This window comes from Perissodus microlepis, chromosome 11 (assembly GCF_051167445.1).
Source record: "Perissodus microlepis isolate ML-2025 ecotype Zambia chromosome 11, ASM5116744v1, whole genome shotgun sequence".
Classification (NCBI taxonomy): domain Eukaryota; kingdom Metazoa; phylum Chordata; class Actinopteri; order Cichliformes; family Cichlidae; genus Perissodus; species Perissodus microlepis.
Window position 1 is genome coordinate 34,794,354 of NC_140471.1, and position 22,332 is coordinate 34,816,685.

General features: G+C 41.1%; 2 protein-coding genes across 4 annotated transcripts; one reads left to right on the top strand and one right to left on the bottom strand.

Annotated features, from left to right (window-relative positions):
• Positions 1-621: 621 nt before the first annotated feature.
• bag6 (BCL2 associated athanogene 6) lies at positions 622-22,281 on the bottom strand. 3 transcript variants are annotated; one of them, XM_084944403.1, is made up of 25 exons: positions 22,044-22,281; positions 15,069-15,156; positions 14,858-14,975; positions 13,667-13,881; positions 13,353-13,424; positions 12,130-12,252; positions 11,835-12,040; positions 11,580-11,712; positions 10,392-10,592; positions 10,087-10,309; positions 9,783-9,833; positions 8,663-9,009; positions 8,516-8,588; positions 7,546-7,892; positions 6,861-7,125; positions 6,583-6,752; positions 6,340-6,393; positions 5,417-5,525; positions 5,144-5,268; positions 4,381-4,515; positions 3,329-3,385; positions 3,004-3,228; positions 2,488-2,595; positions 2,251-2,397; positions 622-1,155 (listed from the first exon to the last, which is right to left on the bottom strand). In XM_084944403.1, exons 2-25 carry the CDS (start codon positions 15,147-15,149, stop codon positions 1,060-1,062), a joined length of 3,681 nt encoding a protein of 1,226 aa, XP_084800529.1. In that variant the 5' UTR covers positions 15,150-15,156; positions 22,044-22,281; the 3' UTR covers positions 622-1,059. The 3 variants fall into 3 exon arrangements, with proteins under 3 accessions (XP_084800529.1, XP_084800530.1, XP_084800527.1); XM_084944404.1 differs by lacking the exon at positions 22,044-22,281 and adding an exon at positions 19,274-19,382 and having other exon boundaries at positions 10,219-10,309; XM_084944401.1 differs by lacking the exon at positions 22,044-22,281 and adding an exon at positions 19,274-19,382.
• Positions 19,456-20,956, top strand: glrx3 (glutaredoxin 3). Its single transcript, XM_084944405.1, has one exon. The coding sequence runs from the start codon at positions 19,456-19,458 to the stop codon at positions 20,428-20,430; it is 975 nt and encodes a 324-aa protein (XP_084800531.1). The 3' UTR covers positions 20,431-20,956.
• Positions 22,282-22,332: the final 51 nt, after the last annotated feature.

The following is a 22,332-nucleotide window of genomic DNA, read 5'->3' on the forward strand; positions in this document are numbered from 1 at the left end:
CCAGGTGGGAATCAAACTTGCAATTCCCGGTGTGTAGTTTTACCACTACACTATCCAGCTATGTTTTTTTTTTTTTGATACTGCAAATACTTTCCAGGTAGTTTCCACAAAGCAGTTCTGTTTGAAGGACACAAAACATTTAATCCCATTCTTGACACATGGGTATTTGCACTTTTGCTATCCGTGTAGGTTATTATATCTCTTACCGTTTTTCTCACTACACAACTCACCTTTTTACCTTGGATTTTAGAGTTCAGTCCTATCGGGTTTTCTAAGTTGTGGTGTCTTTCTTTCAGGGTCTGCTTTTAGTCACATTACATTTATTTTATTGATCTGTGGTTTTCTCTTATTTACTAACTTGTCAATGTTGTTCCTTTTAAATGTGCTAAAATTAGCATTTCATGAATATTACAATTGTTGCATTCTGCAAAATGTAGTTAAGTGCTCAACTTTATGGCTATCATTAACACAACTTAATAAATGTACTGATACACTTAAACTCATACTCAAGTGTACTTAAACCTTTTTAAAACAGGATTTTTCTTTAGTATTTTCACAGTGTAGAATTAATACTTTAGGAACTTCTTTCCTTAAAAAATATGAACGAAAAGAGTACTGTACTGTAATTATCAAGATTTTTATTAAGCATACTGTACATTCATGTACCAAACAGCATCACATGAAAGTCTTCTCCTGTGCTCAAGAGTACTGACAGGAAGGCCAGAGTCCGCTAAATAATGAGGATTCAGGCTCCGCATGAACAAAGCGACACGAGGGGGAAAAAGAAAGCAAACAAGACTAGAGTGACTAGATTTAGTCTAACTTAAATCTGGTGAAACACCTTTTTCAGTGAAGAACATTCTGTCAGCAAAGGTTGGACTAAAACACAGAGCAATAAATAGGCACTAGGGAAGTAGCCACATCAGCGCTAGGCCATTAGTCAGAGAGCTGTTGAAAAAGTGGACAGGCTGTTCGGGGAGTGAAGCTGTGCTGACTAGTAGTCAAATCAAAGTCCCAAAGGAAAGCAGGTGAAGGAGGAATCGGCTTCAGTGTTTATGATTATGAGTCTGGTGAGAAAGCTCTGTGTGCGTTGGGGAACTGCTGAGAGCTGAAATCCGGGTCTTCCCTCACTCGTTTCTTGATGTCTGTTTTAACCTGAAAAACAATTGACTTCCATCATCAGTCAAGAAGGTGAACGGGCAGTCGTGTGACTGTGAGCAGCTTCCCTAAAGGCTACAGTCATAGTGGAGTTTAAGGTGATGTTTTGTCACTCATCCAAGTGACTTCTTCAGCCACAGTCTGACTTGGACGAGTGATGAAAGGTAAGACTTTTACTTTGAATGCAAACTGTCTCTGTTTACAGTTCGTGTCATAGTGTTACTCCTATTTAACTAGCAGTTACTGAGTGTTTGGAGACGAATTGGCATCTTCCAAGCAAACTACAGGTGACCGCAGACTCTGTATACCTCTTTGCAACCAGCTTCATCTAATGAGTGCCAGCAACCATTCACCAACTAATTGAAGAATACACATCTTTCCCTAGTGCTGTGCAGTTCCCAGCAGATCTCTAGGCCTGTCTGGCAGTAGTGGCTTTAACCACTCTAGTAGTTTTCTACTAAAGGAAGTAGCTCTCCAATTCACCGGTGTGTGCCAACTGCAGGAACTGACCCTGTAGGGCAATTGTCTTTATTGCTGGTTACCAGGAAAGGCAAAAAAAGCAGCTACTCTGGTGCTGGGAGGTCTGAAAAATATTTTCAGGGGCCTGATTGCTAAAAGTGGCATGCACAATTTTCCTCTTCACCAAAAGGCCTGTGATCAGTTACGTTTTTAAATTGCATAACAGCAACATAGAGGGTGCTCTCTGAGACAGTGTTTTGTGAGCTTGTAAAACGTTAGAAAGCCAATTAACTGGGTCACAACATGACATTGTAACTGTGTGATCAGATGCAGCCACTGTGTCAAACAAATTCAAGTCATCACTGCTGCATTTTTCCATAGTTTAGCATTGAGATGGACATTTTGAATCTTAGTGTCATTATGTTACAGGATTATTTAAACTGTGAGTTTCCTTTGTATCATCCTGGTGTGCTTTCACTCATCCTTCCTGTCCTTGCTCTTAAAAGCCCTCCTCATGATTTCCCAGCAGTTTTCCAGTTTGACAGATCTATGAAAGCTGCGCTAAGTATGAATATAAACAATGTTCGATGTGCCTCTGCTTGATTTTTGCCAGTTTATGTAAGATGTGGTTACCTGTTCTGAATAAGCTTCCTTCACCTCCTGGGTCTCCAGGTCTTCCTGCAGCCGTTCAGCAGAGGTGATGGGCTTCACTCCGGCTGTCCTGGCTGCTTGACTCACTGCATCAGAGAGGGAGAGGAGGGCCGCACTGCCCTGTCCTGTCTGAAATCACACACAAACATGCAGCATAAAGAAAATGGAGAGAGGCCAAATTCTTATGTGATGACAAAAAGTTGCACCTGATTTTATTACCTTTCTGCGTTTTGCTGGCATGCCATGCAAATATGCATCAGACAATGGAGGCTGAGCCTTCATCTTCCTCTGAGTCATTATATCACACCTGATGATGGGAACCCATTCCTAAAACAAAGACAATGGAGAATATAAGGATTAAGCAGAAGTAGCTGAAAGGACAGAGTCATAGTTTAGGTCAGCTGTGTTACTGTGTTGCACTACAGCTAAGCAAGGCAAACGCAAACGCACAGGATTTTGCACATGTGTCCAAAACTTTGGTTAAAGTTTTTTTTCACAGAACAGAACTGGAATTTATACTTCAGTTGATGGCCAATAGAGACAATCACCTATTATTACATATGTGTTTTTCAAAAAAATAAACAGTTGCTATATATAAAAAGAAAAAACTAGTGCCAGTACAACAATAGCACACGGTAAATGTAAAGCAGGGACACAAAGAGTTAAACACTTTTTCCAAATGGAGGAAAAAGATGACAGTTAAAGCAGTAAAAAGCGGTGGGAGGGAGCTCTTACAGGAGGAACAGCAGCAGCCCAGCCATCCGACTCTCCAGCAGACTCCTCCCTCCCTCCCTCCGCTCCCGCCGCTGCCATGTCGCCACCTAATGGCACGGCTCCTCCTGAGGCTCCCAGGTCCCCAGGCAACACCCTCGTGTCCCGTGATGACACCCTCGTCTCCTGCGACACCGACATGGCCTCCTCTGCTGTGGTGGCTGCAGCTGGTGACAGGTTGTCCCCGATCTTTGGAGGTGGAGAACAAAACCATGAGGAAACTAAAAGGAAAACACAGGACCAGAACTGGCAAACTAAGGTCCTCTGAACTCTCGCACACCATTCTTACCGTTGCACTTTGTGCCTGTTCAGGCTCTTGGCCACCAGCTGCAGAAGACTGATCTCTCTGTGAAAGAATATCATGTAATATTTATTAGCCATTTCAGACGTGCAGTTCAGAGAAATGTGATATGGAGCAGCCATCAGATAAGAGGGACTGCTCTCTCTGCATGTTGCACATGTGCTCTGCACTGCAGAAAACACACAAGGACAGTAAAACCAGATTCTGAGTCTTATCGCAGATGAATTATTGGCAAAGGCTTGAAAAGAGTTTTTGACTGACCTGCTTTGTCAGTATCTGCTTCATGTCACTTGGAAAGATTTTATTAATATCAGAAGAGTTTCTTAAAAATATTTTAAGTTATTTTAACCATTTAGCTGCACAGTTTTGTTTCATGTTGTACTTAGATGGTTATGTTTTTGATGTTTAAGGCCATTAATTATCTTAGTAAGCCTGCACTGTTTCTCATGGCCAGCAGGGGGCTGTCGAGCTTCCAGTGAAGTCTATGACTTCATGGTTCTATTTTCAACTTTTACTGAATACAACATGATGATTAGTTTGTCCAAAGTCCAAATTAAAGTTAAAGAGGAGGATAAGCTGCTGTATTCCAGGATTGCTACTGTGCAGGTGTGCGGTTTATGTATCAGATACACTCCTCGCTTGTCACACACACAGCAGCAAATGCTCTGCTTGAGGCTTCTACACAATGACTTCACAATGACCACAGTGTCTGTGTCCATCTTTTATATCGTGTTTGGTAATAGCTCAGTCAGGCTGTCTTCTTACATGAAATTTGTACTGATCTGCACACATATGTCGCAACGTGCAAAGATTTATCTGTAACTGCAGGATTTTGTTTGCTGTGAGTCACAAAAAATGATTTACAGTTACACAACTCTAAACACACACTACAAAAACAGCCTGAAGCTTGAGCGGCTGCATCATGCAGGTGAGGCATGGGGATTTGCTTTCCTTGAATTACCATCACGTCCAATTTTATTCTGAGAATTAGAAATTTAACATGCATGCATGTGTGTGTGTGTTTGTGTCTGCTGCGTTACCTGTGTGTGAACTATGTAGCTCTGGATCTGCTCCTGTGTGATAGGGATGTGCTCCAGAATCACCTGCAGTCTCATCGTCATCATGCTGGTCATCCAGTTAACCAAACTGGGGCTGATGTCACTTGACATCCTCCGCTGGAACAAAACAAAGTTAGTTTTTTATCTCACAGGCACATTTTCTCCTGTATTTTGTGACTTTTTAGGTTACATCCTCTCTTTAAATTGATAAAGTATACCACTTTTCTTAGTTTATATCTCTGACTATTTCTATTAACATCAAATGACAGAGCAGCTGAATTCTTCATTCTTTACTTCTAAGTTTATAATAGTGCACATGACACTTTCTCTTTATAAATCACTTTAAATAAACAAATTTAAGTAAATAAGTGCAGTACGGTACTTCTGAAGTGTGTTTAAATTCTGACTTTCATATCTACTGTTAAACAGTGGATCTCCATATTAAACTTGAACTGTTTCAAATAATGTGTAAACTGTATGTTTTACCTGTAATAGCTCAGAATTTACACTAGTTGATGCTAATTGATGATGCAGTGATAGAAAAAATATAGATAAGAGTACAATGGAACTGTCTCCTGTCAGAAGCACTCAGTAGCGCCTCTGTGTGGCACTGACTTCTCCTGTAAATGTGTGTAAATAAAACTGAATTTGTACAAAACACCAAATTTGACCTTCTTTGACCAAAATGTACTACTTTCATTTGTGATAAGTATTTTTTCTTGCTGAGTGGAAATTGTGTACATACAATTCGGTGGTTGATAACAGCAGTTAGAGCCCTCTGGTCTCCTCTCAGGCAGTGAAGGTTGAGCGCAAGACACTCGAACAACGCCTGGTTACACATCTGTAACAGCTGGGGCCCAAATGTTTCATCTGCAAAACACAATTTAAATTGAATAATAAAAAAAGTGAATGTATTGCAGTTACAAGTATAACATTTCCCACAAATATTCCACAGATAAACTCTTTAAGCTGCTGTTCGACACAAAATGAGGAAACAATGAGCTAAAGTTGAGTTTACCATTGCAGCGCAGAATGTGTGTGGCGATGCGAGTCAGCTGCTGTCTGAAGAAAGTCATGTTGGTCTGGGTGATATCGACGCCCTCCAACACGCTGACTGAAGACTCTCTCTGTTGGGTTTCAAAGGAGAAGATCTCTTCAGAAGTATTTCAATCAAAAGCAGATGGCACTTTAACATAACTGACTATTACTCTAATGCTGTGCAACGGACTCAAGGTCTGCTGCTGCTTACCCTGTTTGCAAGCAACTAATGTTTTACCTACAGTGTTATCACATCCCATCTTCCTATCATTGAGTGTGGCAAAATTCATTTGAACACTCCAGACTACATGCCATGCCAGCCATGACTGACTAGACAGAACATAAACAAGCAAATGGTATAAATCGTAATCTCTATCAGTGATAGCAGCTAGGCTAGCTATGATAGCAAGTTGTTTCATCTAGGTGCTTCAGTACTGATGAGTCTGAAATAATACCAGTTCAATACTTGTTGCTACTATCAGCAATTCCAAACACTGTCTACCTTCATCTACTGCAAATTAAAGTAGTTTTATATACTTCACATCTGCTTTGCCTATCAGACAAAATAGCCCATTAATATTAGTCAAAGTTGAGCACAGCCTGAGCTCTGATGGATGTTACGCATGCGATGTTTTCCCTCGACAGTTTAAAAAATAAATAAATAAAACAGGTGAAATGATTTTGGTGTCCGGTTCCAAATTTGTTGAAGGTCAAATTCATATTCTTATCGTTTTTTAAGGATTTCAAACTGACAGCATACATGACAATTTTTAAAACTTTTCTTTAATACAAATATCTGCAGGCTGCATGAGATGCAGATATGTGCCAAGTCAATCTATGGAATTAAATTATGTGCTTGATCAAATCCTGTTGTCATGAGAAGAGAGTAAGTGCAGGACTTACAAAGCTTTCAGTGATATATTCTTCCAGTTCATTGACAAGACTGTCAGCAGCAGCCTGTGAAAGAAAAAGAAGACAACATGCAGAAGGAAAGAAAACATCAATTATTGATCACGTTCACAAAAACATAAAACAACCAACAAAAATGAGGGATATGTTATGAAGTAAAATAGCTACTTGTAAAGTACCTCTAAAATTGCCAACAACATTCTAAGAATAATACAGATTCTGGTGAGTGGTACTGACAGCAATGTTCTGATCGGTGGGCTCTCTGCCGTTGAGGTAGTTCTGGTTGAAGAACTGGGCCAGTTGTGGCTGGATGCGGCTCAGAGGCTGGTGCTGACCATGAAGCAACATCACCAGGTCGGACATGGTGAAAGTCTGACACACCAACATCAGCAGCTCCCCAAAGAACCCTGGACCCACGATACAAAAAAAAAAAATGTACACAATCAAGAGGGAGACAACATACATATAAATGAAACTGTATCTGATATTATAAGTAAATACAGGTTATTACTTACCCGTTGGTTCCTCGGGACTGATGAAAATGTTGGTTGACTGCGACAGCCTCTGCATGAACTGGGCGATGCTCTCTGTGTCGTTCTGACCTTGGCCCAGAGAACCCATCATGGTACTGAGGACACCGCGAACGATGCCCGTGAACAGCTCCGGGTCGAGGGCTTCAGCTGCTGCTGCGCCAGGATTAGGTGTTGGGTTGGGCCTTGCCCCGGGTGCTGGAGTGGTACCAGGGGGAGGAGGGGGTGGTGAAAAGATGGGCTGGGAGGCCTAGAAATAAAGTGGAAACAATATGTTGGGGTTTAATGACAGTTAAAATGCAGCTGATTCTTGTGAAAATGGAAAGAACTGCACATGACTCACTTGCTACCAGCCCTTCCTTTGGAAGATATTGTGATGAATAAGAACTCACTTAAAATTATGTGTGTTCCCCAAAACCTTTTTCCTCCTAATGTTTGACGGGAATCTCTTGACAGCCAATAGAGATCGAGGTGATAGAGTTGTGCTCTCTGAGTGCGCTTTTGCTTGAATATATTCAGTTTCCAATAATCTAAATTTGGACATATTTCAACAAGGCAATCCCTCCATCTTTGTATTCATTTCTTGCACAACAGAGTGCAGATCAAATCCAAAGGTAATTTGCATGTGGAGTGCATTGTGTGCACACATGTCAAAGACAGGAACACTTACCTGCTGCATGAATTCAGCCATTCCCTGGATGAAGGCTGGGACTCCAGACGTGGTGACAGTTATCGAAGGGTTCCCCGCCGCACCGCTTCCAGTGCCGCCAGCTACCCCCAGGAGAGAACCTAGAAGCTGGCCAAGGTCTGAAGGCATCTGCTGAGGCTGGGGCTCACTGTTGTTGGTCTCGTTTTGGTTCGGGGTGGCAGCAGTAGTGTTTGTAGCAGGAGGTGGTGTTGGACCCGAGGTGGAGAAGGAAAAGGAAGAGGAAGATGAAGAGGTGTGAGAAGAGGAGGAAAAGGAAGAAGAGGTGGGTGTGGATGTAGAGGAAGAAGAGGATGTGACCGTTTGACCAGCTGCAAAAAACAAACAAACAAAAAATCAAAACAAACAACTAAAATACTGTTGAAGAATATGTTAACAGAAACATGCCTGCATATTTTTACTAATGAACTTTACTAAAGTAGCTTTGCATGATTTACGGCTCAAAATAATGCTTATTTATCTTATCTAAGAGAAAGAACCCTTCAATCCATCCTGTGTGGAAAAAGCTGTTTTAACTCCTCCCCTTGAATGTCATCTTCTCTTTAAGCCAACTTTGGTTTGATTGGCTGCCCCTCATAAAAAGAAGATTTAAATAAAGGTCATTATCGTTAATTATTTTTTCCAAACAGTTTAAAAAAAATATCTGAAGTAATATTGTGCACTTTTAACAGTAAAACAATAGAGAATCTGTCTTTAATTGTAGTCTGCCAATTTCAACAATGCAGTAATGATGTTGTCTGTTTATTAAGAACACAGCATCTACATGACTGAGACTCTGAAGCCTTTTAAAATTGTTGCATGCACTGAAATATCTGCTCAAAATGTCTTTGATCCTGACCCTGACAAAAACACCCCAGATAGCATCGTACAGATCCAGGAGTACAAAGGAAAAGAAACGTTTAATATGTCTCCTTTACTGAGTAGATCATCTCACCCATTTGTCCAGGGAGCAAAAGCTGTCCAACCAGTCCACTAATCATCTGGTTGAGAGCAGCGGGGTTGAAAGCCTGTGAGGAACATATTATTATTCATTGATGCGCTTAAATATCTCATGGAAATCATCACACTGCATTATTCCCACCTGTCCCGGCTGCTGGCCTGGCATGGCAGTCCTCACATTTATGGTGGTTCCCCGGGTACCAAAGGCAGGAGGGGGCATGTTGGGTGCAAACGGGGGTCGGGTGAAGACAACCCGTGCCTGGGGTTGGGGGCCAGTACTGGGTGGTGGCGGGGGAGCGGTAGGAGTGGTGCTGGGTGTATTAGGGCATGTGGTCGTGGCAGAGGAGCTGGCTGTGGAGCTGGGAGGGGTAGGCTGCGGTGGGGTTGGTTGGCCGGTGGCAGCTGCGGTGGCGGCGCTGGTCGCTACGGCAGCAGCATATTGGCTGATTTGTTGCATGAGATTCCTCATAAAATCAGGAGGGAGGGCGCCTAAGGGTGAAACAAACACCATGGAATTAGTATCACATGATTTAATTTAGTGTGTTTAGAGGATTTTCAGCAGTTAGCAAACGAAGGCTTTCGTTCTCAAAACAATATTCAGTATTCCACTTGAACTGTGGCATGAGGGAAAAAAATTAAGCGGACAGAAAGCTTTTCTACATCATGTGGGGAACCCCAGCTCTTGGTACTTTTTCACTTTAGGTTTTAAAAGTACTTTGGCCCAAACAGCTCCGTAGCGAACATAAACCTAAACAGTTTAAAGTCTCTGCTGTCTCAGCCAGCTAGTTAACTTGTAAATACACTCAAGGTAGGAGACCAGGGAGTCTATATCTTTCCAGCGCCAGTTTTCTGGCACAAAAATTTACGGATTAATTTCATGATCACAGATTTTGTTTATTTTCCTAAACCAATGAGAAGTGATGTTCAGCCATGTAAAAAACTAAAAAAAAAACAAAAAAAAAACGGGGCACATAAGATTTAAATATATCCAACAAAATTCATGAGCTATGACTTTGCTTTTAGAGCAGGATAAGTTTAGTTTGATGAAATGCTCAAACTTTTACAGCCTCTATACTCTATAATAAAATTTTATTAACACTAATAAGTGTTTTTTGTGGAATGGTTGAAGAATTTACATGAATGAAACATGCCAGTAAACTATATATGCCCTTGGTGTGACTTGAGTGAAACCGAGTTTGACATCTCTGTTTTACATGAAGACACTGGAATGCCATACGCAGTATTTTTTAAACATGCTATACCTGGCTGTCCAGTCATTTGCTGTCCAGCTGTTGCCGTGTTTGCACCTGGGCCTGCACACAAACAAGAACACTCTCAGTTAAAGCTGGTCAGACTCTTCATGAATGTAACATTTGCATTATCAGAGCCATTGTGTAACAGACACTGGAAAGACCATCTTGCTTGTAAATCCTGAGTTAAAAGTCCCATTCTGCAGGTCTCTGCTTGAGCCAGCAGTGCAGATGTGGAACTTTAACTCCAGTGCAGTGACAGACACACACAGCTTGAATGGAGCATTCAATCAGTGGCGGGTAGGGGACAACACACCGTCCGTGTTCATCTGCATCATGACCACCGGGACTGCCTGGTGGCTGATCCTGATGACCCGGTGGCCAGCCTGTCCCTGTCCAGCCTGCTGATTGGACGGGGAAGTCTGTGTGGGGGAGGTCTGTCCCTGACCTGCCTGCTCCGCCTGGCTGGTCGGCTGAGTGGGCGTGGCTTGTCCCTCAGTGCTGTTAGCCGCAACAGTCACTGTGGCACCCAGGTTCATCTGTTGGTGAAGACGTAAGCAGTCAGTCTGGTTTCCTAAGAGATTTTCACTTTAGTGACTAAAGCTGCTTCCATTCACTTACTTGCACTGGGATGTGGTGGTGCATAGCTCCAGGAAGGGAGACCGGGTTGGTGTAATGAGAAAATGGCCGGACTACATGCAGGTGACGGGGGACGGGACTCATTAGGTTCAATCGCAGGTCGCTGAGAGCTACTAGAGTGTTACCAAGGAGACGCAGACACTCCCACGTCAGGGCGAGTGTTCGCTGGTCCTCCTCTCTCTCCTGTAGCAGAAAAGAAACCAATCTTGTTGAAATCTTACCTCATCTCAAATATAAGGACACTGTATAGAGATCACATTTACTTTATTTTTAATTACCTACTTTTACTTATTTTATTGTTTGGGTTTTGAAATCTTTACATTCTACCTACCAGAGCATTACTTTACTAACCAATTAGAGCTTATTGAATACTTTACATGTTATTCTGTCATGTCTCGTCTTCTTAGTGTACTTTATCCAGCATTTCTTTATTCATTTTATTTTAATCTTATTCGTATTATTTCTATGATGATGTGTCAATATAATTCTTTTATTTTCTCCAGAGTTTCTAATCGTTTTCTTTTTTAATTTGTTGTTTGTCTAATTGCAATTTATTAGCATAACTCTGATGCACTTGTCAGAGGAAGAAAGGGACGATTTTGGAGCTTTAAAGGACACCACATTTGAGTATCAAGTCAGCAGAGTGAGTTATGGGTTTTTGACTGTTTAAAGTAACTTGCAGGTACTTTAGTCAATGTTACTACTAATCATCTATCATATATATGAAGTCTTAGTATCAGCAGTGTTTCCCATACATACGCTGTACTTAAATGGGATACCCGGATATATTGACAAACACCCAAAAACATTTTACAATTTACATTTTTCATCATAGGGATGCACTGATTTGATATTTGGATCAGCTATCAGTCTGATCCTGACTCAAAAAGCTAGATCAAATATTGGTGATGCAGTATTTTCAATTCTGTTTTCACTTTGTTGTTTTTTTACAGTTTTTCATTTAACTGTAAACCAGTTAACATCACTGATAGCTGCAATGATCCATTTCCCCAGTGTCTAACATTAAGGACACCCGCTTGGTCAACCAATGCATCCCTGGTTATTCGTCTAAACAAGGATTTATAAGTATCAAAGCATCTGTTATACAAAGCACTGATTAACAATGTATAGTAAAGATTTCCAGTAAATAGTTTTTTGTTTGAATCCTACTGTATTGTTGTTATATTCTGCAGTGGTGGCTGTCTCGAGGATGGTGTGAGCTCTCTGGATGAATGGTTGCAGTCTCTCCTCAACCCTCCGCAGCTCAGACAGCATCTCTGCCAGTTCAGCCGGGCTGGGATGACTGAAAGAGGAAAGAAAGGCAGACTAATTAGAATTACACATCATGACAGAGACATACAAAGAAATAAATGCACAGTTTGACCTTTGTAGAAATCTGAGTTAACAAGCTAGATTTTGTCTCACTTGGGTCCAGGTTGCGGTGTTGGTCCCTCAGATTGAGCTGAAGAGGAGGGTGGAGGTGGGGGAGTTGTTGGAGGTGGGGAGGTGTCCATTGGCTGAGCAGAGGGAGAAGGAGTAGAGGTGGTGGAGGAAGATGATGGAGGAGGGGGAGCAGCGGCAGCAGCAGCATCGGTTGTCTCTGTTTGAGAGGACGAGTCAGTTGGTCGACCCTGAAAACCGACACAAGAAAGCAACAGAACTGTTACTGAGAAAGGCAGAGTTTCTCTGCTGAGGTATTTGGGGGGGGATAAGTGCTCACCTCCATTCGTTGGATGACATCATTGATGTCCCTCAGCAGGTTCTCAGCTAAGACCAGCCTCAGCCTTGGCTCACTCTGCACTGGCTGGTCCATATCGATGTGCACATTCACAGACCCATTGCTCTGTAACAAAGAAGGAAAGGTGACAAACAAAACAATTCAGTGTCGTGTGTAGCTGTGTACTATTATGGCATCATTGGGATGAAGTTAAAACAATGTTACAGTTACAATGCTTTAGACTAAAAGCCTTATTTAACCATACTTTGTTTTACTTTACACGCTTTAAGCACTGCATCTACAAACCCAATTCCAGCAAGTTGAGACACTGTGTGAAATGTAAACAAAAACAGAATGCAATACATTTCTTAAGCCCATGCTTTATCCATAACAGAACATAGAAAACGCATCAAATATTCAAACTGAGACACAATTTCATGGAAAATATTCACTAATTTACCAGCAGCAATGTGTTGTTAAAAAAAAAAGTTGAGTGGGGACAAAAAAGGCTGGAAAAGTAAATGGTACTAAAAAGAGACAGCTGGAGGAACATTTTGCAACTAATTAGTTTAACTGATTAGAGAACAGCATCACAGGGCTGCATCGGTGCCTGTGGCATCGTGATGCTGAAAAGTATATACAGGTGTTAGAGACATTTGCCTCCAGCCAGATGACATTTTGTTCAGGGAAAGCCTGTTTCAGCAAGATGATTCTAAACTGCATGCTGCATGTATTACAACAACAAGGTTTAATAGCAGGAAGTTCCAGGTGCTGAACTGGTCTGTCTGCAGTTCAGGCCTTTCAGCAAATAAAACCATTAGAAAACCATTAATAAAATATGACATGAGCCAGCATGGTTGCAGCAGCTAGTCTCCTCATTCCCAGATGTTTATGGACTCTTGTTAAAAGAAGAGGGAATCCTCCACAGCAGTAACATAGTCCTAGATTTTAAGGCCATGTTTTCTAAGCTTTCTCTGAGACATGTTGTTGCTAAATTTAAAACGAGTAAACATTTTCTCAGTTTAACATCCTGATATGGAATGAAATTGCAAATTATTTAATTCTGCTTTTATTTACATTTTTACATAGTTACCAAAAATTTTTGGATTAGGACTGTACTTTTATATTTCTGACTAATTATCAATCAACAATTAATTGAACATCCATGTTTTGGGGGTGCAGGAGGAAGGCGGTGTACCACACAGGGAGAACATGCAAACTCTCACCCCAGTGCTGGTTGTGACTCTGGCATTCCTGGCATTCTCGCCCATGCTGGACACCATTTGCTGGACTGACATCTATATGAAAAGATTCGGGGATAGAATGACCAAAATGAAATTAAGAGAAACCAACAGAGGGAATATTGCATATAGACGTTAAATTCAAAGCTCTGCTACATGTCATAATAATCAGTAGTAATCAGTAATGGAATAATAACATCGGTTCTCTGAGTTGCTTTTCATCACCCTTTGGTTATATCTGAACCTTTGCATGTGACATTGGACCATAAATATAACTTGAGAAGATAAAGCAGACCAACCTGTATTTGCTGGGGATCCATGATGTTGACAGGGAGGTTGAATGTGCCAAGCATTACGTAGCTGTTAGCATTGCGATCGTGTGGAGGCACTTGCGATGTTCCCTGTGAGGAAGAAGATGGTCCACTCTCAGCTGAAGAGCCTCCTGACCCTGAGCCGGGCTGTGAGGGTGGAGGGGGCGCTCGCTCCACCAGGTGGATCACTTTTCCACCCACATCTGGTAGAGACAGTCATATACAGTTACACATCTCCAATCATACTTCAAGAAAAAAAAAAAAAAAAAAAAAAAAAAAAAAAAAATCGCATTTCCAACACAGAGACTCTACTTGAATGCACTACCCAGGTATTCTGCTAGCCGCTCGACTGTCTACTAGATAGATATGATGCTTGTCTGAGTCGGGGGGTAGTAGTCTAACCAGGAGCCCAGTCCTCTCCCTCTCCATGTCTTCTGGGGGGGAACACGTGGCATCAGGGCATTTTCAAGCCAAAAAAGCACAAAAGAAAATCTCTCCAGTGCATTCTGGGTTTGTTTTGGAGCCCTCTTCCTGCTATGACAGTCCAAAAACATTTGACCTAAGAGGCGCTCAGGACGCAGCCTGGTCAGATGCCTGAACTGGCTCCTTTCAATGCAGAGGGGTAGCAGTGCTACTCTGATCCCCTCCTGAGTGATGAAGCTCTTCAACACATTTCTAAGAAATCCTTTAGAGCAAGCCCATTTCAGCCATTTGTTTCAGTTACTACTCACAGCTTGTGGCCATAAGTGGGGATAGGACTGTAGCTTAACAGCTAAACTGACAGCTTCACTTTGAGCTCTCTTCAGCATAAAAGACCAGTACTGACCAACATATAATTCATCATATACGACTGGATTCTGTGGAGAACATTGTAACTGATTATCAAAATGACACTCATTTTCTGCCAAATACATCTTGCAGTTAATTACACATAGCTGTTACATTCTTTCTCAGCAATGGCCCACATCATCAACACAAATCTTTTTAAAAAGCAGCAGCAACTATTAAAACACCATAGTAAATTCCAATTTATCTGTAACCAAGTGTAACCAAAATGTTAAGAATTCATTCTCTGTGTAATACCAAATACCCAAAAAACAAATTTCCTACTTTCCAGGAGGAAGTACAAAGACCAACAAGTGACAATCTAGTTCTGCATTTCATTCTTTATTTACTTACTGTAGTCTGTCAGAGTCCTTTCGTCCTGCAGCACTCTGCCCTGGTAGATCAGCCTCTGTTTATCCACTGGTATACCCACTGATGGGGCAATGTGCTCCTTGAACTCTTTCACCGTCAGCTACAACAAAGATTGAACAGACATGAGTAACGCCACAGGAAAGATGAACTAAGACTGAGAATTTTCTCCTGAGTTTGCAATGCGTGTACTTACCTGAGCGCCAACAGTGTAGGTTCTGCTCTGGGAGTCTAATGTTTTCACCGTCACCTCTATGTCAGCAGTTTGTTCTTCCATTGTGTTCCTGTAACAGAAAGATGTATTTTCCAGTATTTATAGCTCAGCTGAAACTGGATTCTTAAGGTAAATATGATGACTGTTATGTGAGAGTTTAAACACTTTGATAATTTGAAATCCTCTCATATTTCTTTCTTAACATAAACATCTACTTTTAAACATCTCTGTGAGATGTCAAATGGAACATTTGGGACTAATTAGGACAATTTACAGTACAAAACAAAGACTCTCACTTAAATTATCACAAACATATCTTTTGTCATTTGATTCTTGCTAACTCAAAGGGTCTGTAAAAACCTGATGTGCCAGCCAGTAATTACCAACTGATACTGCTCCTACAGCTATGGCCAATGATAATGTTTATTCTCAATTAATGTGTTAGTGTTTACTCACAGGGTCTATAAAATGTAAAAAGAATATATCAAAATAGCTACAAAATATTGTGGTTGTTGTAACTCATAGGTAAAAAAAAAATATATATATATATATATATATATATATATTCAGAAATGTAGAACATATAAGGAAGCAAAACACTGTATCGACCTATAGCAAAACTAAAAAAACAAAACCACCATAAAATGTTAACTACAATACTTTTCTTTTCAAAAATATGTGCATCCTCTTGTAATAATAATTAAATAAAATAGTTAAATATTGTTATTTACAGCAATTTTTCTCTACTAATGTTTTCTCAGTTATTTTCCTCTTTATTGGTGGACCACTCATGATGTTGTGGCACTAATGTGGCAAAATACCGTTTCCTCACTTATCATTTTAAATGTTAAAGTTCATGATAGTACATTTATTAAAAGACTGAACAAGCTGACAAAAATGGCCATAGCCATCTCTCTCTAACACAATTAGATTTGCAAACTTGCATCTGAACAAACTACAAGAACAGTGTCCTTTGGACAGACAAGACAACTGTGGAGATATTTGGCCATAATACACATGCCAGTGGATTAAACCAACCACAGCATATCAGCACAAACGTCTTATACCAACTGTCAAGCATGTGGTGGAGGGGTGATGTTTTGGGCTTGTTTTGCAGTCTAGGATGTGGGCACCTGCAGTCAGTGAGTGGATCATAAATTTCTCTGTATGTCAAAGTATTCTAGAGACAAATATGAGGGCATCTTTTCAATAACTAACTCTTGTCTACAACAGAACAGCTGAAAAAGAAAAGAATCAAGGTGTTTAAATGAGCAAATCAAAACAAAATCTAAAGTTCATACTGCAATCTGATGTAATTGACAGGAGAGCTTTGTATAAATGAATGCCCGCCAACCTCAATGAACTGAAGCACAAACCATATGTAAAGAAGAGTGAGACTGATAATATCATACAGATAAAGATTACTTCAAGCTGATGCTGGTAAAGGTGTTTCAATAAGCTACTGAATCATGTGTGTACTTAGTTTTTCAAAGTAGGGCTGTGCGATATGACCAAAGTCGCATATCCCGATATAAGAATTCTATCGCCGATAATAGGGCTGCCACAAACGATTATTTTGATAGTCGACTAGTCACCGATTATTTTTGCGATTAGTCGACTAATCAGATCATCATCCATTGGACGTAAAACGTACAGCTTATTGCACCAGCAGCATCTGCTCTTATATAACTATAATTAGCTTACAGCTTTAAGTGTTTAAACTAAAAATAAAGACAAGATGACAGTTTATTAAATTTAATGAAGTTTGCAGATTGTTTCGGTGAAGTTTAATAAACTCCTTGCTATCTAAAATATAACAGGACACTGGAGTATATTCTCGAGCATCTGGCACTTCTGATAATCAGCTGTCTGCTTGACTTTTATTCAGCTGTGTAAAAACTATAATTTTAATCTCAGCCAAACCGATTTACTCAGGAACAAATAAAACACTAAAAAAAGCCAAACAATAACATTTTTAAGTTATCTAAGTGACTTGTACATAATGTTTAACCTGAGTAGCGAAAGACAGCGGTGGGTTTGAAAACGATTTGCCGGGAGTCCGGTGTTCTCACGGGCTCTAGTGAGCCTTGCCCCCGGCTAGCTATCGAGCTAGTGGGTAACAGACGTCTCCGAAAACGTGGGAGCGCTTTTGAAAATATGTGGTGTCTTGATAAACTGAGCAGGTATTTGATGTTTACACAGCTACATTCTCGCCTGAAAATATGTTAAACGTTTATTTTGTGACCCAGAAAGAATAATAAGAGTAATATTAAAACTAACTAGCTGCCGCCATTGTTGACAACTGAGCAGGGCGCTATGGATTCTGGGACACAGCTTCTTCTTCTTCTTCTGGGTTTAACGGCAGCTGGCATCCTTGTACATGCAGTGCTGCCATCTTCTGTTTCAGTCCGTTATTACACTCTTAAATCCTACTACTTATTCCTGCATCTTTTGGGATCTTACAAAGCCTCAAACGAGGCGTCGACTATTAAATTAGTCGTCGACGATTTTAATAGTCGACGTAATCGTGACTAGTCGACTAATCGTGGCAGCCCTAGTCGATAACGATATAAATCACAAAGATGTAACATTTTCTGTAAATTCTGTGAATCTCAGGCAGCTCGACTTGCAGGAAGTGTTTCCAGCTGCGCGTCACGTAGCCGGAGTCTAGTGTTTTAACCGATGCATGAAACTATACATTTTTAGACATAAGTTGTAAAGGCCGCCGTTTTCTTTGTGAGTATTTATTACACAGCGTGCTGCGGGGAAAAGCCTGTTCTAACGTTTGAGTCTAAGGTTTATTTTTTAGCTTTTTTACTTCTCATCAGTAAATAATCTGCTCTTTCACGTGATTCAGTTTATTTTGAAAAGTCTCAACAGGATCTTGAGCTTTATTGTGAAAGGTTTATGTGGAACATAAACAAGCGGACACGCGATGGTGTCATTGCTAACCAAAACGCATAAAAACAGGGCTTGTCCGTCTGTAGTGTGGTTATATTAAATATAAGAGAAAGAGAGAACTTTAAGAAATTAATATAGCCACTACAGTGACCATCAAAACGATGAAAAAATATTGCCGTAAACAGTTTATTTTGCGACACCACGAAACAAACGATAGCTTAAAATGAAACGATAGACGTTTTTATATATCGTCATCCGATATATATTGTTATATCGAACAGCCCTATTTCAAAGGACACATTTACACATAACACACATGCTTTGTAATCAAGGTCATGGTAACAGTAGACAATGTAAGGCGTAGGAGAAGATGATGTGAGAGACTGATAATGTCTTACAGAAAACCATTACTTCAATGTAATGATGCTAAGGGTGATTTTACAGGCTACTGGATTATTGGGACTCCATAGTTTTTCAGACACTACTTCTGCATTTTGAGTTAATTGTTGTTAAACTTTAACACAGTGTCATATGTCATGTAAGTATGTTATAATTTTCATGCGTATTAACAAACTAGTTATTATCACAGGATTTGCAAAGCCTTGAAAATAAGCAGAAGATGCATTATGCTTATACCATGGTTGTAAGGATAAGGTGTGTCTTGTTTTCCCCTCTCATTTCATTTGAAATGCTTACCTAAAGAATATTTTTTCGCCACCATCTTACTTGTCTTGACAACTACACAGAATATGGATTTATAAAGAAAGTAGTGCCATCCGCAGGTGCAGAAAACTTCAGTTGCATGTTCCTTAAAACCAACAACAAAAACATGCAACGATTTTTCGTGCAAACCACCGACGTAAAACCGAAGGAAACAGCTGAGTCCGATCAGCTAAACACTTGCTCGTGTTGTTTTGGACTTTGCGTGCTCGGTAACATCGTAATGTTGAGTAGTTAGCCGAGGAACCGAGGCTGCTTCATGCTGGGCCAGACACCGACGTGCATTGTCTTTATTTAAGCCTTTTATTAGTTTAACTGTTAGAACTGTGGTATTTGACTCTACTTCTATTTAACAGAAATTACGTGTAACAGTAGCTTACTTAGCCGCCAAAGGTTTGCTAGCATGAATTAGCTTTGCTTAACTTGGAAACCTGGCAGACGTCACGAACGAAGCTAACTTTGAGCTAACTAGCTAACGCTACTAAAACGGAACGTTAAAATTAGCATAGCAATCCGAGACAGTGTGAAATTTAGTTTTAATTAAGTCCGTGTCGTTAAACAGTTACCTTAAAAGTTACTATCCTCTCGACGTATCCAGTGTATGCAGCTGTTTTCTTATCATCAGCTAGCATGCAAACGACTTCCCTGTAGCTTCTCTGGTACTTGCCAGAAACTGCCAGGCTACGCGGATATGACGTCTAGGCGGCACCGGAACCACTGCGCGTGCAGAGGGTGAAAGGAAAGAAAAATGGCGAATCTCGTGGAGGCGACTACCCAACAGCAGTTTGAAGATTTCTTAGCCAAAGCTGGAAAATGCCTGACCGTGGTGCATTTCCAAGCGGCGTGGGCTCCTCAGTGTGGCCAAATGAACGAGGTGATGGCCGAACTAGCCAAAGAACATGCGCACACTACGTTCGTGAAGCTGGAGGCGGAAGCGGTCCCGGAGGTGTCGGAGAAGTATGAAATTTCCTCCGTCCCCACTTTCCTTTTTTTCAAGGGGGGAGAGAAAGTGGACAGCCTGGACGGGGCTCACGCTCCGGAACTGACTAAGAAAGTGCAGCGCCTCGCGGTGAGCGAGGGTCCCGGTGGAGCCGCTGAGGGCAGCGGCGCAGATCTGAACCAGCGGCTGAAGAAGCTGCTCAACGCCGCCCCCTGCATGCTCTTCATGAAAGGGTCACCCCAGGAGCCCCGCTGCGGATTCAGCCGACAGATAGTGGCGCTGCTGAAAGAGCACAAAATCCAGTTCAGCAGCTTCGACATCCTGTCCGATGAGGAGGTCCGACAGGGGCTGAAGACCTACTCCAACTGGCCCACCTACCCCCAGCTGTATGCGAACGGGGAGCTGGTGGGAGGACTGGACATAGTGAAGGAACTGGCTGAGTCCGGAGAGCTGGAGAACACCTGCCCGAAGGCTGTCACCTTAGAGCACCGACTGAAGACCATCATCAATCAGAGTCCAGTCATGCTGTTCATGAAGGGCAAGAAAGAGGCTGCCAGATGTGGCTTCAGCAGGCAGTTGCTGGAGCTCTTGAACGGTACCGGGGTGGATTATGACACCTTTGATATCCTGCAGGATGAAGAAGTGCGGCAGGGGCTCAAGACTTACTCTAACTGGCCAACCTACCCTCAGCTCTACGTGAAAGGAGAGCTTATCGGTGGTTTGGACATTGTCAAGGAGCTGAAGGAGAGTGGAGAGCTGGTATCAGTCCTGAAAGGGGAGTAGTAGATGGATCTGCATTGGCCATCTGAGGGAGGGAACAAGAAGCTGCTGCACATACCCAGATTAGCTCCAGTAACCCTGCAGAAGGGTCAAAATATTCTCTAGTAACCAATTGTATCGTAGCAGGGGGATAGATTCACTATAATTACAGACAGAAATGAAACTGCTGTCAACAGTAAGAATTTACATCTGTTTTCCTTTCTGGTAATGGTCATTACTGGAAAGTTGGGCTACTAGAAATTCACTTAAATACTTCTTGCTGTCTGATTCTTGGAAAAATAATGACGTTAGTTCACAATATCTGCATTTTTTGGGATTATAGCTTTCCTTCCAGTGTTGACAGCCTCACGCTTCAGTATGTTACTAAAACTTTTATTTTCCTACCCAGGCCAGCTGCTCACTGTTCACACTGTCCTGTCTGCACATTCTCCTCCAAGCTGTTTTTAGCTCTGTGCAAGGATCACTCTGTTAACAAGCTATGCATGTTTGTCAGTAAGATTACGATTAAAAATTAAAACAATTTAAAGTGTTTTTTCTCTTATTGTTTAATCTGTAAGCATTCACTCTATTCACCCTGTAAGCATTAGGAAACTGAGGAGACAACTGTTGTAGATTATTTATTTACTCAGTAGAGGAGACAATACAATAAGAGACAAGCCACCCTGTAACAATGAAGCAGCTACGTTGAAGCGCAAGATTTGACAGCGAGGTAATAGAACTAACAAAGTCTGGCTAAATATGTGTGATTCTCCTGAGGGGTAGAAGAAAATTACCACTGTTACACAAATCCTTTGTTTACAACACAGTTTCAGGGATGGATATAGGTTTCTACATGGTTTTTCATTGATGTGAAACAGCACCATCATGCACGCTGGCTTTAAGCTGGCCTCTGACACTAATCCCTTATGGACCTTCTTTTTATTCAGGAGGATTTCTTTTTGTTTGGGTAAAGGACATTTTCCCACTTCTTAGTACAGCTTAACTGTGCAACATTTCTTGTATAAGCCTCAGACTCACAAGCTTAGAGACCAAATTTCAGAGTTTCATTTTAATGGAAAGAGGCCGAATAATTAATCAAAAGTCCAGAAAAAACACATAAACATAATAGTTTTGAGTGAAATATGTATTTAATCCCCAAGAAAAACATGACTCAGTATGTGGGGTATTTTATAAGTACATGAACTTTGACCTATTGTCAATGTGGAGAAGCCTTCCCTATATTTACTGCTCAGCTTCAGTGAACATCTCACCTTTTTTCCCCCAGTTTATTTTTTTTCACCATTGCACAATATTTTTATTCTTTTATTTCGATGTCAAAACTTTTTTGAAGCATGTCTAAATATACTGGTTATAAAATTAAACTTTGAAAATGCATCAAATCTCAATTTAGAAAACAAATCAGGTTAGTTATCTACACAGCACTCTGTCAGGAACGACAGTCTATCGCCGAGGTTCGTGTGTGTTATATTGAAATTGAGTTAGAGCTGTGTTACACACCTGCTTCCACAAGGTGTAGTTGTTACACCTAATTAACTTTCTCCAGATAATTCACACTTGAAAACAAATACATAAAAATCAATTTTTCTACATCGTAAGTCACATAATATTAACTTTACCTGGCAACGTCAGATAGATAATGTCCCAGAGGTGTTCTGTTGACTTAGGTCAGGTGAGTGTGGGGCCCAGTCAATGGTATCAGTTCTTTCATCCACCAGGAGCTGCCTACATACTCTTGCAACAAGTGGTTGGGCATTGTTGTGCTCCAGGAAGAACCCAGAGCCCACTGCATTAGTGTACTTATTAACTTATCACTGTGTAGGATCCTTGTATTGCCTCATGCTACCAGTAGTGACAGTGACCCTAGCCAAAAGCTAAACTAGTGTAAAAACAGTCAGAAAAGATGCA